Here is a 15,300-nt window from a genome sequence, read left to right as displayed (position 1 = left end):
CGGAAACAGTGCGTGTGATCAAGGCAAAAGGAGGAGCCGCCAGGAAGGTGCACAGAAATGGGCTGTTGCATGCTCCGTTGTATGCTCAAACCTTCCGTCCTTGGGGTTGTCAGAGTTGGAGTCATTTCCACGCATTTTTGTGCTATGTAACAACTTCTTTCGGCCACGGCATATGTGTTACTAATAGAATATCCCTTTTAAAATTTTAGCTCACTCTCTGTGGCTTATGATGATTCCAAAAGTTACAGCTAAGAACATCGTAGTCTTTGTTGTCTAAAATGCACCTGTGTTCTTGTTCTGTTTTATGCTTGCTTATTAACTTGGAGTTACATGTGTGGTTTTTGTTATTTTAAGGCACTCAACCAGAATGCTGAACTAAGGAGTCGGTTGAGCAGAATACATTCAGAATCTATTATTTGTGATCAGGTTGTCAGTGTAAATATTATTCCTAGCCCTGATGAGGTAAGACTCATTTTTAATAGATGTAGACTACTTATTTTATAGCATCTAAATCTACTGCATATTTTTGTTTATTTTAATATTTTTGTTCCTTTGCTGTTAATAAGATTCCTGGTATAAATATCTGTGTTGCAGACCACTCAGTGTTCTTTGGGGTAAGGATATATATGAGCTTGATACCGTTTCTTCTTGGTGATCAGGGTCTATTTTTATCTTTCCTGTGTTCACCAGATGCCACTGAATATTTACTTTATGTATACACCAGCTTGTGAATTTTCTATGTCTGTCTCAGTCTTCATTTGAAATGTTCATATTATGAACATTTAGCTGAGAAAATGCTAAATGAAAATGTTCTTAAAGTTTATTTTACAAGTCCTGCCCGGCTGGTGTGCCTCAGTGGATTGGGCATGGGCCTGCAAACCAAACGGATGCCAGTTCAATTCCCAGTCAGCGCTCATGCCTGGGTTGCAGGCCAGATCAGATCCCCAGTAGGGGGCGCACCAGAGGAACACACTGATGTTTCTCTCCCTCTCTTTCTCCTGCCCTTCCCCTCTGTCTAAAATAAATAAATAAAAATCTAAAAAAAGAAAAGTCCTAGGTAAGGAGTCATCTGACCTTTCTAATTTAATAATAATGGTGGGGCTACAACTACCACTGATGATGATGATAATTAATAGCTAACGTGTGTCACGTGAATGCTTATTATGTGCTGGGTGTTGTGCTAACCTCCTTACATGCAGTTGTCTCATCTGACACTCCCAGCGACCCTCTGAGGTTGGCGGTATTGTTTTTCCATTTTGCGGAAGAATTTTTGAAGAAATGGTAAGAGGGTAGGAGAACAGTCCGTATTTGGGCTGAAGTTAAGTATATAGTTTGTTTTATAACCCTTTATAAAATTATTATTTTACCACCATGAGAATTAACACTTTTTAGCAATATATTAGGGCTTTAATTAGAGTGCTGCATATAGCAAGGTGAGGGTTTTTAGTAATGCTCAGGTCATATCTGCACCTAAAACGTGTTTTACTAGAAACCCACAGGTGCAGCTGTTCTGCCATCTAACTGCTTAGATCGACCGTCTAAGGCAGCTTTCCTGTGATTCGAGCTGCCGGTCATCTGTCCACTCCCCTGCCTGGGGCCCTTGACCTTTGATGATGGTAATGCTCGCTCAGCTGCCCAGGATCTAAAAGTATTTCTAAAACTTTGTCATTCAAATATTAGTTAACAGTCTTGGTCAGAGTCTTTTTTCAACCTGGAATGTGTACTAGAATGTTATATAGAATATATGCATTGCAATTCTCTTACGCATTTTTCACATTAAAACTGAAATAGCTTCCTGGAGACCTGTGTGTATCACTTACTGGACAGAAAATAGAGGTTTGAAACAAGGTTTAACTGCCTTTTAGATGCTTTAGACACATTGGAAGGAAATGTATGCAGTTGTCATTACTGAGTTGCAAGTGAATGTTGCTTGTGGTCACAACTCTGGCAACATATGGTGTGAAATTCACTAGAAATCTGGCTAGCACGTTGTGGTCTAATTTGAACAAATAGCTATTCTTTGCACCAATAATGACCACACCATATGCTCATGCTTCTCTCTGCTGTAGGATGGTGAGCAAATCCATGTCAGTCTTCCCCTGTCACAGCAAGTTGCGAATGAGAGCCGCCTCTCCATGTCAGAGTCTGTCTCTGAGTTCTTTGATGCCCAGGAGGTGCTCCTCTCTGCAAGCTCGTCCGAGAATGAGGTAAGCTTCTTCGATGTGTCAATCCCAGCTGCTTCTGACTGTGAGTTGGGTTTGGAGGAAGTAAGACTATGGAACTTTTTATAGCATCAGCGTCAGATAGCCAAATTGTCACAAAGCCAAAAGCATGCAAACTATGTTGGTTCCATTTACTGAGGACCTAGCACTTCTGAACATCGACTGATAATGCTTGAATTTGATGAAAAGTAGGAAAAAATCAAGCATTTATTATAATTCTCCTGTATGATCCATGTTTCAGGGTAACAAAATAGTGGATGCCAGAGGTTTTTGTGGAAGGAGACTAGCTAATAAATGTAGGAAGAATGAGAGAATTTGAAAATCATCATTCATGCTTGGTGGGGGGGTGCACACTCATCAGTGTGTGTGTATTACATAATGTGTGTGTGTGTATCTTTACCAGAGGCATGAATTTGAAGGATAATGTCTAGCATGTCTAGTTGAGTAATTGTAATTTTTAGGTTACCACTGCCTGTCATAAAAGTTTTATGGATACTTTTCATGATTATGAGTCTTGGCAAGGTCTTGGAAACAAGGAATCTCTTATTTGGTCAGGTTGCAGAAATGTATTTGTTTACTGAAATTTAGTCAAAAAAAAGTAGCCTTTTTTTTTCAAATGGAAGAAGCCACCAAAGCTCTTCCCACACAGTTGATTAGGAATTTTGTCATTTGAGATTGCAAATCTGTACTGCATTTTGACAAAAAGGAAACAAAATTGTCGCTAAATGTTATTTTTATATGCACAGAAAATAGGTTGGAAGGAAACATCCTGACAGTCGGTGTAGTTGTTTTTGGATGTTTAGAATTATAAGTGATTTTAGAAACATAAGCAGAGAAGAGAAGGAAATAATAAACACACATGTCACTTGTGTAATAGAGGAAAGGTAAAATAGAATTCCTGTATCAGGCACTAAAGTTGTTACCACAGTAGCCATGCACCTGACTCTCAAATCCCTGGTTGTGCATTAACAGAGTCACAGGCTCCCATTCACAAGCCAAAGTACTTGTTTAATTATTCATAATGATAATTGATGCTATCAGATAGACAAAATAATCATGCTTGGTAATTAGTGTCTCTTTTCCCTGAAGGCAAATCTCCAGCCTAATTGTAGTCTGGAGGTGGTTTGGCAAGCAACGAAAGAATGGGAGCAGGAGAAGTGAGTTGAGGAAACTCGAGGCCAGGATATAATAGCTTCAGCCTTTCGTTTCCACTATCGGACGCTCTGCCTCTTGGGTGGGGTGTTTATGTCAGAGAGCCAGTCTCTGCACCCCACGAGCACCATGCTGGAGATGTGCTCCCAGCATTTCCTTTTCTGACTCTTCCTTTTCTGAGCTCCCATTGCTGACCAGTCCTTCATCCTTCTTCAATCAGGTCACCATCAAACTTGACTCTGCATTATCTGGGCTCTGACCCACCATGTGGTGGCTATAGCTCATCTCTTAGAAAGCGACCTTATTTTCATTTCCAAGTTCTGGGGCATACCCACCCGGGAGTCCAGTTGCCACTTGCACCAGACACCGGCAATGCAGAAATGAAGAGGACGTGGAGCAGGTTATTGCACAAGTCCAAGCATTTTGGTGGTGCCACCCCCAGGGGAAGAGTAAGCCTGATGGCCAAGGGAGGGACAGAGAAGTAGAGGAGAGACAGGCATGGAGATGATGTGTTCACTTTGAGACATTGGGAGTTTACCAGATTTCTCAGTGGCGTTATCTGGCCAGCAGATGGCTATCCAAGCCTAAAGCTCAGAGAGCAGTTGTGAAGAGAGAGCAAGAGTGGGCCCAGGACCCACATAACCAAATGGTGGGGAGACATTGCCACCTGGGTGCTCTACAGAACCTCTCATTCAGCGTGTCGAAAAAGATGGATCAATAAACCCCTTACCATGTGCGTGCACACACCAAAGAGAAACATGAATGTACCCAAACTTCTCATATTTCTTATCTAAGTGCTCTTCTCCCCAAGTGTTCACATCACATACCTGGGTATTTTGCTTCACTCCTCTGCCTACATTGCGTCATCATCAGGTTCTGTGACTTGTCCGCTCCGTCCTCTGAGGCACACATTTTCCCGCAGCCGCACTGCCATTCCTGCGGTTCAGCCCTCCCTCATCTCCCTACTTAGGTTGCCCTGTCAGTCCCCTAACTGGTTTTCCTACCTCCCTTCTTGCCCCTCTAATCCATTTTTCACTGGGCAGCGTGGTTAATCTTTCTAAGATGCAAACCTGATCATGTTCCTAGTCCCCAGTGTCCTTAGAGTAACCATCTAAACCCCTTAGCTGTCATACAAAGTCCCATGCACACAGATCTCAGCCCTCGGCGGGAGCCTCCTGCAACCTCTGTGCCTACAGAGGCCTCCAGCGGCCAAAGCAGTGATTCCTGGTGTTGTTGATTATCCAGGTTCTCCAACTACACTAAAAAAACTGCACCCTCACCTCTCTCCTGTGACCATATCTTACAGGTTTTCGTAAAACAGCCTTTTACTTAAAACTTCTTCCTTTACCACACCACTCAGTCTCAAGTGTCTGAAGAGGCCAGACCAGGGGATAAAACCCAGTGACAGGCACTATGATGGTCTCATGATGATCCCTCCCTTGGGCTAAGGCTGTGACAGTCACCCCCACCTGCTGAGTCTCTGCGTGCCCTTGTGATGAGATCCCCCTACTAGGCTCCTCAAGTCTTCACACCAGCAGACTGGGCAAGCCCACCTGGCTGGCTAGCTTCCAGGTGGGACTCCTAGCAGCAGCTACAGGTTAGGACCAAGCTGCATGTTCTCAGTACAGCTGCCAAAGGAGGTCGGGCCTCTGCGCTTGCCTCCCACCCCAGCTGAAATGTCTCCCAGAGAGCCACGTGTTCAAATCCCTCACTCACCTCAGTAGTGTGCTCCAAAGTCGCTGTCAGAGGAGCCCATCCAGCCGCCCTCCCTGCAGTTCAGAGCCACCATTTCTTCCTCTCCCTGACCTTCCGTGTCCCTCTTGCCTTATTTTGTTTCCTTAATGCTTACTGCTGTTTAACAAAATGTACATTTCAGATATATCATATGGTTGCTGTGTGCGCCCACCTGCCCCCCCACCCCCACACTGAAATGTAACTTTCAGGAGCAGCAGGTTTCCCCACTGTGCCCCCAGCCCTAGAGCAGTCTGGTGAGCCCAGAGCAGGTAGTCCACAAGCATTTGCTGACTGAATGAAGGAACACTTCAAGCGCCCTAACACATGATTAACCTGGGAAGCATCTGACCATTAGCTGTATTACACTGACGTTTTCCATAGCTGAGAGAGAAATTTATGTGCTATCTCACCCGGGCAACTCACGTAATGAATGTTGGACTTCTTTTCTTAAAAAATGCTCTTGATTCCAGAAGGATTTACTCCTTGCCTCTGCTTTTACTGAGTTTTGCGATGCTACATGCCTGGTTGCATTTAGAAAGAAATATTTCCTGAACTCTTTTGAATCTCTAAGCCCTAAAGAGAAATATTTGGCCTCAGGAGTTTTTTGACCATGAGGAAAGAAATGAGTATATATTTACAGTTCTATTATAATACTTCAAAGTCTTGACTTGATAGATAGGTGGATAGATAGATAGATAGATAGATTACTGGAGACCCAGTAAGATCTATGTGGTAGAATTTCTTTATGGTCTACATGGACCGTTCTTCATGGATGTGGATATTAGACCATTTCCATCACTTATTAGTTTGAGGGAGATTAGAAATTGAAGAGGAATAGACTCGTTGTAGCTTTTTGTGAGAAAAATATGTTTTCTCAACAAGCACCCAACCAGTAAACGTGTGTGCAGCATGAATTTGGTTTGGGCAGTCATTTGTCTCCTCTCACATAATTGTGTGTCACTAGCTTTTTTTCAGAGAAGCCCTGGGGAAGAGTTTCATTTACTGTTTTTCTATCAGGTGTGAGAAGGCGGTTTTCATGGGCTGGGTGGTGGAAGCTTCATCTCTGTTGCCGTCAGTGGGAACGGAGCTGAAGCCAGCCGCGGTGGGAAACCGTGAATCAGACAAAGACTGCATTCTCAATAGGCTGTCTATAGACTTGCCCAGTGTGCAGAGGCAAAACCACAGTTACCCATCTATGCGTGCAGTTATTCTGTCCATCGCTCTGTTCTTCCTCAGTGGTGAGCTTTTCCCAACCCTAATTTATTTTAAAATATCGGCAGTAAACCCAGAAACCTTAAGGGCGAAGACTTACTGTTTTTATTACATATAAATTTAAAGCTTGTATGTGGCAAAACAAATTGGCACAAATAATGTTAAAAAGTAAATTGCCAACTAATAAAAAAAAGTACAAGCTATATGACAAACTGAAAAATGTGTGAAATGTAAGAAAAATTAACAAAAGATGAAATTCAGACTTTAAAAATAGATCTTTTATTTATGATAGGTACATGGATGCTAAAGAGGTTGCTAATGTTATACTGCCAACCTGGGTGTGGAGAGATGGACACTCTCATGCACTGCCGGTGGGGACAAATGCATTCAGTCTTTCAGGAGAGCAATTTGGGACGTAGGACTAAAGCCTAAAAGTGACCCATTTGACCCAGCACTTGCACCTCCAGAAATAATAACTGTTAAAGAAATTGCCAGGCAGACTCACAGAAACGCATTACCAGGCTGTTCAGCCAGGTGTTGTCTATAGTAATAAAAAGTTGGAAGCAACTTAAATGCCGCTTCAGCTCCTTGTGTCATAACTATCTAATGAGGTACGTTGTCATGCCAAGTAAAGATGCTGGGCTCTATTTATTAGAATATAGTCAGAGCATTATCAGATAGTATGTAAACTGACCCTTTTTTCATGTGTCATTATGTTTGTATTGGCATTTTGAAATTGGAGGTAATACTCGCCAAATGTTTAAAGTGGTTGCTTTTAGGTGCTTGGGAAATAGATAATTTTCATAAAATCCATTTACTCTCATGTAACTTCTAATTTTTTACAATGAGAGTGTTTTACCTGCCTCAGCACCCGCCTCTACCCAGTTCACCCCCTCACTTTCATAATCACTCCCTTCACCATTGTCCATGTCCATCTTTTTTTTTAAAGATTTTATTTGTTTATTTTTAGAGGGGAAGGGAAGGAGAGAGGGAGAGAAATATCAATGTATGGTTGCCTCTCGTGCGTCCCCTGCCGGGAACTGGGCTGCAACCCAGGCATGTGCCCTGACTGGGAATTGAACCGCGATACTCTGGTTTGCAGTCCCGCGCTCAATCCACTGAGCCATACCAGCCAGGGCGGCATGTCCATCTTAATTTAAAAGAACAAATACAGAAATGTACTATTTTGGATGAAACTCCAGCTCCTTGCTGAGTGGTCATTTTGGGTGATCCAGGACCTGTGTCTGCTTTTGTGCCTTCCGCAGCTCACTCTGAGTAGTGCACTGATTACCAGCTGATTAAAAATAAATAACCAGAAATCTTTGTCTCCACGGCAGAGTCTGGGCTGTGGTGCTGGTCCCCCCAGACACCACTTTCTCTCACAGGATCAGTTGCTCACACCCCAGCGGGGCCCTGGAGGAGCTGTGGTGTGTGATGTGTGTGTTGTGATTATGAAATGATTACATGTAAGATTAGAAGATGTCCAGGGGTGCAAGAAATAAATCTTCTCAAAAACAGGCCTGTAAACCAACAAAAAGAAAATCAGTACTTTATTTAATATTTATAATTTTTAAAAATCAAGCATGACTATAATGCATAAAAATTCTAAATATTACTTTTGTATTGTTTATTCTATTTCAGTTGTCCCAATTTTTCCCTTTGTCCCCCTCCACCCAGCCCACCTCTCTTGCCCACTGTCAGTCTCCTCTCCGTTGTCCGTGTCCATGGGTCATTCATACATGTTTTTAGACTAATCCTTTCCCCTTCCTCCTATCTTTCTCCCTCCTCTCCTCCTACAGATATCAGTCTGTTCCATCTTTCTACGTCTCTGGTTATATTTCTCTCATTAGTTTATTTTGTTCATTAGTTTCCAGTTATAAATGAAGTCATGTGGTATTTGTCTTTCACTGACTGGCTTATTTCACTTAGCATAATGCTCTCCAGATCCATCCATGCTGTTGTGAAAGTTAGGGCTTCCTTCTTTCTTTCTGCTGTGTAGTATTCCATTGTGTAAATGTACCACAGTGTTTTGATCCACTCATCTACTGATGGGCACTTAGCTATTTCCAACACTTGGCTATTATAAATAGCACTGCTATGAACATTGGGGTGCATAGGATCTTTCATATTGGTGTTTCGGGATTCTGAGGGTTTTTTCCCAGAATTGGAAGCACTGGGTCATAAGGCAGTTCCATTTTTAATTTTTTGAGGAAATTCCATACTGTTTTCCACAGTGGCTGCACCAGTCTGCATTCCCACCAACAGTGCACTAGGGTTCCCTGTTCTCCACATCCTCTCCAACACTTGTTTATTTCGGGTTGTTGTGTTTATTTTCATTTGTATCCAGATACATTTTATTTCTTTCTTGACCTTATTGTTAACCCATTTATTATTTAATAATGCTATTCAGTCTCCATGTATCTGAATGTTTTTGAGTTTTTTCCTTCAGATTGGTTTCTAGTTTCTAGCCATTGTAATCTGAGGAGATGCTTGATATGATTTCAGTTTTCTTGAATTTGCTAAGGCTTATGTGGTATCCTACCATGTGGCCTGTCTTTGAAAATAATCCATGTGCATTTGAAAAGAATATATACTTTTCTTCTTGGAGTGCAATTTTCTGTAAATATCAATTAAAGCCATATGATGTATAGTGTTGTTCAATGCCACCTTATCCTTATTGTATCTTGGTTTGGAAGATCTATCTATTGTTGACAGTGGGGTGTTAAAATCCCCTACAATGACCGTATTGCTGTCAACCTCCTTCTTAAGGTCCTTCAAGATTTTCCTCGAGTGCATATATGTTGACAATGGTTTTATACTCTTGTTAGACCACTCCTTTGAGTATTAGGTAGTGACCTCTTTTGTCTCTTGTCATGGCCTTTTTTTTTAACGCTATTTTGTCTGATACAGGTATTGCTACCCCCTTTTTTCATGTCCATTTGCTTGGAATCGATTTTCCATCCCTGCACTTTCAGCCTATGTAGATCTTTTTTGCTGAGGGGGGATCTCTAGTAGACAGCATGTATGCAGATCATGTTTTCTCATCCACCCAGCTACCCTGTGCCTTTTGATTGGAACTTTAAATTCATTACATTCAAGGCTATTATTGATACATATTTGTTCTTTGCCATTTTTCACTTTGTACCTGTCCCTCCCCCCGTCCTCACTCTCCCTTTCTCCCCTTTTTAAAGCAGTCCCTGTAGCAACTCTTGCAGTGCTGGCTTGGTGGAGATGTACTGTTCTAGCCTTCTTTTGTCTGGGAAGTTATTTATTTCGCCTTCCATTTTAAATGAGAGCCTTGATGGATACAGTCGTCTTGGTTGCAGGTCCTTGCTTTTCATTATTTGGAATATGTCATGCCGGTCCCTTCTGGCTTGTACTGTTTCTGTTGAGAAATCAGCTGATAGTATTATCAGATCTCCCTTGTATGTTACTAGCTATTTCTCCCTTGCTGCCTTTAAGATTCTCTCTTTGTATTTAAATTTTGTCATTTCAATTATGGTGTGTCTTAGAGTGGGCCTCTTTGGGTTCATCTTGATTGGGACCCTCTGTGCTTCCTGAACTCGTACAACTTTTCCCCCTCACCAAGTCAGGGAATTTTTCTGTCATTATATTTTCAAACAACTTTTCTACCCCTTTCTCCTTTTCATCTCCTTCTGGAATCCCTATGATATGAATGTTGTTATGTTTCATGTTGTTCTGAAGCTCCCTTGAACTGTCCTCATTCTTTTAGAGTCTTATTTTTTTTCTTGTTTTGTTGCTGTGAGTGGGTGTTTTTTCTACTTTGTCTTTCATCTCACTTATTCAGTCCTCTGCTTCCTCTGGCCTGCTTTTAATTCCTTGTAGTATATTCTTCGCTTCCCCCGGTTCTTATTCATAGTTTCTATATCCTTTTTCATGCTACTGTGGTTCTCACTGAGTTCTTTGAGCATCCGTGTAACCATTATTTGAACTCTGTCTCTGATAGATTGCTTGCCTCAGTTTCATTTAGCTCTTTATCTGGGGATGCCTCCTTTCCTTTTGATTGGAGGTTGTTTCATTGTTTCCCCATTTTAGGTTACCCTTTTGTTTGTTTTTGCATCTCAGTTCGCTGTGCTCTGACTGCCAGTCTTTGTGGGGTGGCCTTCTGTGGTAGGAGTTCTATGGGACTCAGGGGTGCAGTCTCTTTGATCTCCTGATCTGGATGCTCTAGGGGTAATCTCTATTCAGTTTATGTGGGCTTTCTTATTGTTCTTGCGCTTTGATTATTGATGGCCCATTCATTGGTGGGGTCTCCCCTCTGGCCGGCTGACTGAGAGTCACGACCCCCACCATGTCTTGTATGCTGCTGTGCAGGTGCTGGCAGAACAGGGCAAAACTAACCAGAAAACCAAACCCACACCAGCAAAAATACCCCCTCATCACATCAGCAATGGCAATGGCAAATGAGCAAAAATTAATAAAGGTGGGAGGAGATTAAGAAGAGTATAAAATAGGGATTTAGAAGAACATATATAAAGGATACATGGACAACAACTGAGAAAGGTGGAAATGGGAGGTAGGGGGGAGCACAGAGGGGGTGGGATGGCATGGGAGTAATAGAAAACTGTACTTGAAAAATAATTAAATAAAAAAACAAACAAAAAGAGAATAGTAGAAAATAGGAAAAAAGAATATGAGATGACTAAAGGAGAGAAAAATGACTTTGAGATGGATACGGGAGGAGAAATAGTAAGAGTAGGGAATAGAATCAAGGTGAAAAAAGGGAGAAAATAAAACTTAAAATGTAAGTAAAAACAGGAAGGGCGATGGCAAAATGGAGTAAAAAAAGGGAAGAGTATAACATAAGGCATGTAATAAAATTTTAAAAAATAGTGAACCAATAGGAACACAATCGAAGAAAAACAACAGGATCAATAACAACAGATGAGCAAAGATTAATAAAGGTGGAAAGAAAATAAGAATATTAACAGAGAAAAGAGATTATGAGATGTCTACAGTAAAGAAAATGATTTTGAGAAGATAGAGGAGGAGAAATAATAAGAGTAAGGAATAAAATCCAGGCTAAGAAAGAGGAAAAAAAATAAAATTCCAAACTGAAATAAGCAAGGACCAGGAGGAAGGCAAAATGGAGTAAGACAGGGGGAGAGTAATATATGAGATTTAAATTTAAAAAATAGTGAACAAATAGGAATAAAATTGAAGAAAAACAGCAATAACTGCAGTATCCACGCCAAACAAGCAGTGATTAATAAAGGTAGAAAGAAAATAAGGATATTATAAGACAGGAAAAAAGAATGTGAGCTGATATAAAAGGAAACAATGATTTTGAGAGAATAGAGGGAGGAGAAATAGTAAGGGTAAGGAATAGGAACAAGGTGTTAAAAGGAGGAAAACAAAATTTGAAGTGAAAATAAAGGGCAGGAAGAAGGAAAAATGAAGTAAGACAAGAGAAGGAGGCCATGTGAGATATAAAATAAAAATACAATTAGAAATATAAATAAAAGACAAAATTGTGAATTAGTTGGAATACAATTGAAGAAAAAGAAAAATGTTAGAAGGCTATGCAAGAGAAAAAATAACACAAACTCTGAAGAAGAAAGAGATGGAATTCCTCTCAGACGAGTTTGGTGTTTGCCCTCTGTCTTGTGGAGCTGCCTCTGGCTTTTTATTGGCTCAGGCTCCAGGGGTGGGCCATCCAACTCCTGGCAGCACCTACCTCCACCTGCCTCTAGAGGGGGCTTCTATTGTGATCAGGAGGGTGGGATGCCTGCATCGCCCCTGGGAGGCAGTGTTCAGTCTTCTGGGAAAATTGTGTGTGTGTTCCCCTGCCCTTGCACCACCCATTTTGGTCTGTCCCAGCTTGTTTCCAATAGTGTGTAGTTTCTCCTGAACCTGCTGTCCGTTTCAAGGGAAGGGACAGTCTGTGTAAGAGGGAAAGCTCTTTCCTGCTTGAGGCTGATGGCAGCTCTGTGTGTGAGCTGAAGCTGGACCCTCATTCCCCCTCGCTGCACTGATTTCTGATCTCCCTGCCTTGTTGCCTCTGTGGGATGGGGCCCTAGGAACCAGTGTATTTTGTCTCCCTGAGAGAAGGACTGAGAATGTTTTAGTTTTTATGCAGAAAAAATACAGCACTGTTTCCATTTTGAAGAAAGTAAATAAGTAGCATCAGCTTTCCTGCCTGCAGTGCTTTCCCCATTCCTCTGAATTCCTCCGTTTCCTTATCTGCATTTCTGATTCCCCTGAACACATATATTGCCCCTTAATTTTTTTCTCATGCAAAATTTTGTTTAATTTCAGTGTCATTTTTCTCATGTAGAGTGGCTTAATTCTTGACTTCTTGTCTCTGAATCTTCCTCCCCCACCCCTAAATATCTGACAAATTTTATTCATTACACCTCACACGTGGCTCCCAGAGCAGTCTTATCTCCAGGCCCTCATGGTGGCCACGTTCGTCTAAGCTGTCCGTATCTTTCCCGAATCTGTGCAGCGTCCTGCTCTCTGGCCTCCTTAGGGAAAGCTGGCAAGTTTCTTCCTGAAACTAAATATGACTCTCTTACTCCCTTGCATTGAGTAACTCATAAGACTATATGTGAACCTTTGTGTTGACATGAAAAGCCCTTCCCAGTTGGACCCTCTTCTTGTTTTCCCCCCTGTCGCAGCCACTCAGCTTCTTTGGGTGCCTACAGTAAATGTTTCTCCCGTGGTCCTTGCCTTGCCACACTCTCTCTTCTTCCTGTGCTTTGCCCCAGGAAGGAGCAAACACCCACTTCAAGTACTACTTCCTCTGGGCAACCTCTTCTGATTCCTCTAGGGAGAGCCACAGGGCCTGCCCTTTTGTACATTCTTTCTGCATTGTACGGAAATGGTTCCAGCCTGTCACCCCACCTACGACAGGGAGCTACTTATGTTGAGCAATGCTGTTTTCTGGGTCAAGGAAGAAACTCAGGTGTTCATGGCACAGGTGTCAGGTGCATTTCCCACTATGACCTCTGCTGTTCATCGGAGCAACATCTTGTGTTTAATCAATTTTCTGAACTTTAAATGTGGAATAAGAATCGTGATCCTTTCTATGTTCTTTCCTTCCTTAGGCCTCAGACGATGAGTCTTACATCAGTGATGTGAGTGATAATATCTCTGAAGACAACACCAGTGTTGCAGACAACATTTCTCGGCAAAGTATGCATCCTCTGAGCTTCCAGGCTGTTCTCTCTCCATGCCAAATTACAAAGCTGGTGTTTCAACGAACAATCACTTTCCCCCTTCACTGGTCATTCCTTTTGCAGCTGATTGTTCAGTAGACTTTGTGTTTATATAATCTGTTGAAGTAAATGCTTGTGAAAGGTTTTATTTCTTGCGTAAACCAAGTTTGTGTCCTTATTGAAATATTTAATTCTTAAAATATGACTTGTATTTTCTTTTCTTTTTTTTTTTTTGGCTTCCTCCCCAAACTCATTTTGTTTTTTCTTGGATGCTTTAGTATATTTAACACCCTGTTTGAAAAACTATATACTAGTATTGTGTGCATCTAATAGCAACCTTGTAAGGAAATAATTCCACTCATTCTATAACAAAGGTTGAAGAAATGCATCACAATGAGAATTATTTGAAAGGGTCATTTTTCTCCTGGATTTTATGAGTTTGGAGAAGCAAAGTATCTTTCATTGTGATCCTCGTCTTTCTGCTGCTTTCAGTCTTGAATGGGGAGCTTACAGGAGGGGCCTTCCGAAATGGACGCCGGACATGCCTGCCAGCTCCCTGTCCTGACACCAGTAACATTAACCTGTGGAATATCTTGAGGAACAACATTGGTAAAGACCTATCTAAAGTCTCTATGCCTGTGGAGCTGAACGAGCCACTCAACACTCTGCAGCATCTCTGCGAGGAGATGGAGTACAGTGAGCTGCTGGACAAGGCTTCGGAGACCGATGACCCCTACGAGCGCATGGTAATACATGACAGAGCAGTGCTCTGCGGGAATTTGTCACCCCTAGGCCCGAGCTAAGGCAAAATTCATTATGATGGCACAGTTGGTTTTTGCATAACATTTTCCCTACATAGGTAAGGAAGAAATTGGTCCTTTTGCATAAAGTCCACTAGAAAATACCCACTTTAGGACTTAGGCTTGGTTCAGAGTGTTTCTGCAGTTAGGATGCAAAGGTATCCCTCTTCTTAGAGGTTGAAGACATGCCTAGCCTTGCTTTATTAACTTTTCCTGACGGCCAAGAGAGCCCCTTTGCTCAGGAACTTAGGTCTGAACTTAGGTCTGGCCTCTGGGTTGTGCTCTGCCCTGGCCTCTATGCCACATGACTGTCGAAAACTTGACTTTCCCTCAGGAAAGAACCAGCGGCCAGAACCCTTCTGCACACTAAGGCACTAAGATTGTGCAAATGACATAACCCGTAACTGGGTTTCAGAAACTTTAAACTTGTGATACTCAGGAAATTGAGTGGGTAAATGAAAGCAAAACACTTGGCCTCAATCGCCTGCTGGTTTCTGTGCGAGGAGTTTAACCTCATTTTCACTTACCTTTATCCCCCATGAGTTTATGAAGAGTCTCTGCAAATAACAGAAAATGCAAATGCCGTTCAGTCAGCACCCCTTGCCAGGGACATGTAAAATCTAGGAGAACAAGGGACGGACAGGTCTGGAAGTAGTCTCTCCTATATTATTTTCCTTTCTTAAATGTTTTAACAGGTTCTTATTGCTGCATTTGCAGTTTCAGGATATTGCTCCACCTATTTCAGAGCAGGAAGTAAGCCATTCAACCCTGTCCTTGGGGAGACTTATGAATGCATTAGAGAGGACAAGGGATTCCGCTTTTTCTCAGAGCAGGTAAGTCCCGCTGCGCTGGGTGAGGCTTCTGTGCAGGCACCTGGGCCATCTTCATGATGAAAATAGATTTGTGAAAACTCTGTAAAACTCTGTTTGGGGCAGGTCATGATACCAGTTAACAAACAACCCAGTGTATCTATATAATTGCCCCCTACAAATATACCTA

At 42.0% G+C, this 15,300-nt stretch overlaps 1 protein-coding gene across 7 annotated transcripts in view; it reads left to right on the top strand.

Annotated features, from left to right (window-relative positions):
• The window catches only part of OSBPL6 (oxysterol binding protein like 6), a 197,277-nt gene that overhangs the window by 171,211 nt on the left and 10,766 nt on the right, over positions 1–15,300 (top strand). For all 7 annotated transcript variants that reach the window (XM_037044372.1, XM_037044374.1, XM_037044373.1 and 4 more), the window contains 5 exons: positions 355–462; positions 2,070–2,207; positions 13,391–13,478; positions 13,994–14,247; positions 14,997–15,134. In XM_037044372.1, coding sequence (XP_036900267.1) covers positions 355–462; positions 2,070–2,207; positions 13,391–13,478; positions 13,994–14,247; positions 14,997–15,134 — 726 coding nt within the window. The remainder of the gene's footprint in view (positions 1–354; positions 463–2,069; positions 2,208–13,390; positions 13,479–13,993; positions 14,248–14,996; positions 15,135–15,300) is intronic.

Source organism: Sturnira hondurensis, unplaced genomic scaffold, assembly GCF_014824575.4.
Source record: "Sturnira hondurensis isolate 20B ecotype Veracruz unplaced genomic scaffold, ASM1482457v3 Scaffold0004136, whole genome shotgun sequence".
NCBI classification, from domain to species: Eukaryota; Metazoa; Chordata; class Mammalia; order Chiroptera; family Phyllostomidae; genus Sturnira; species Sturnira hondurensis.
Note: the sequence above shows the minus strand (reverse complement) of the source record. Positions and strands in the feature narration are given on the sequence as shown.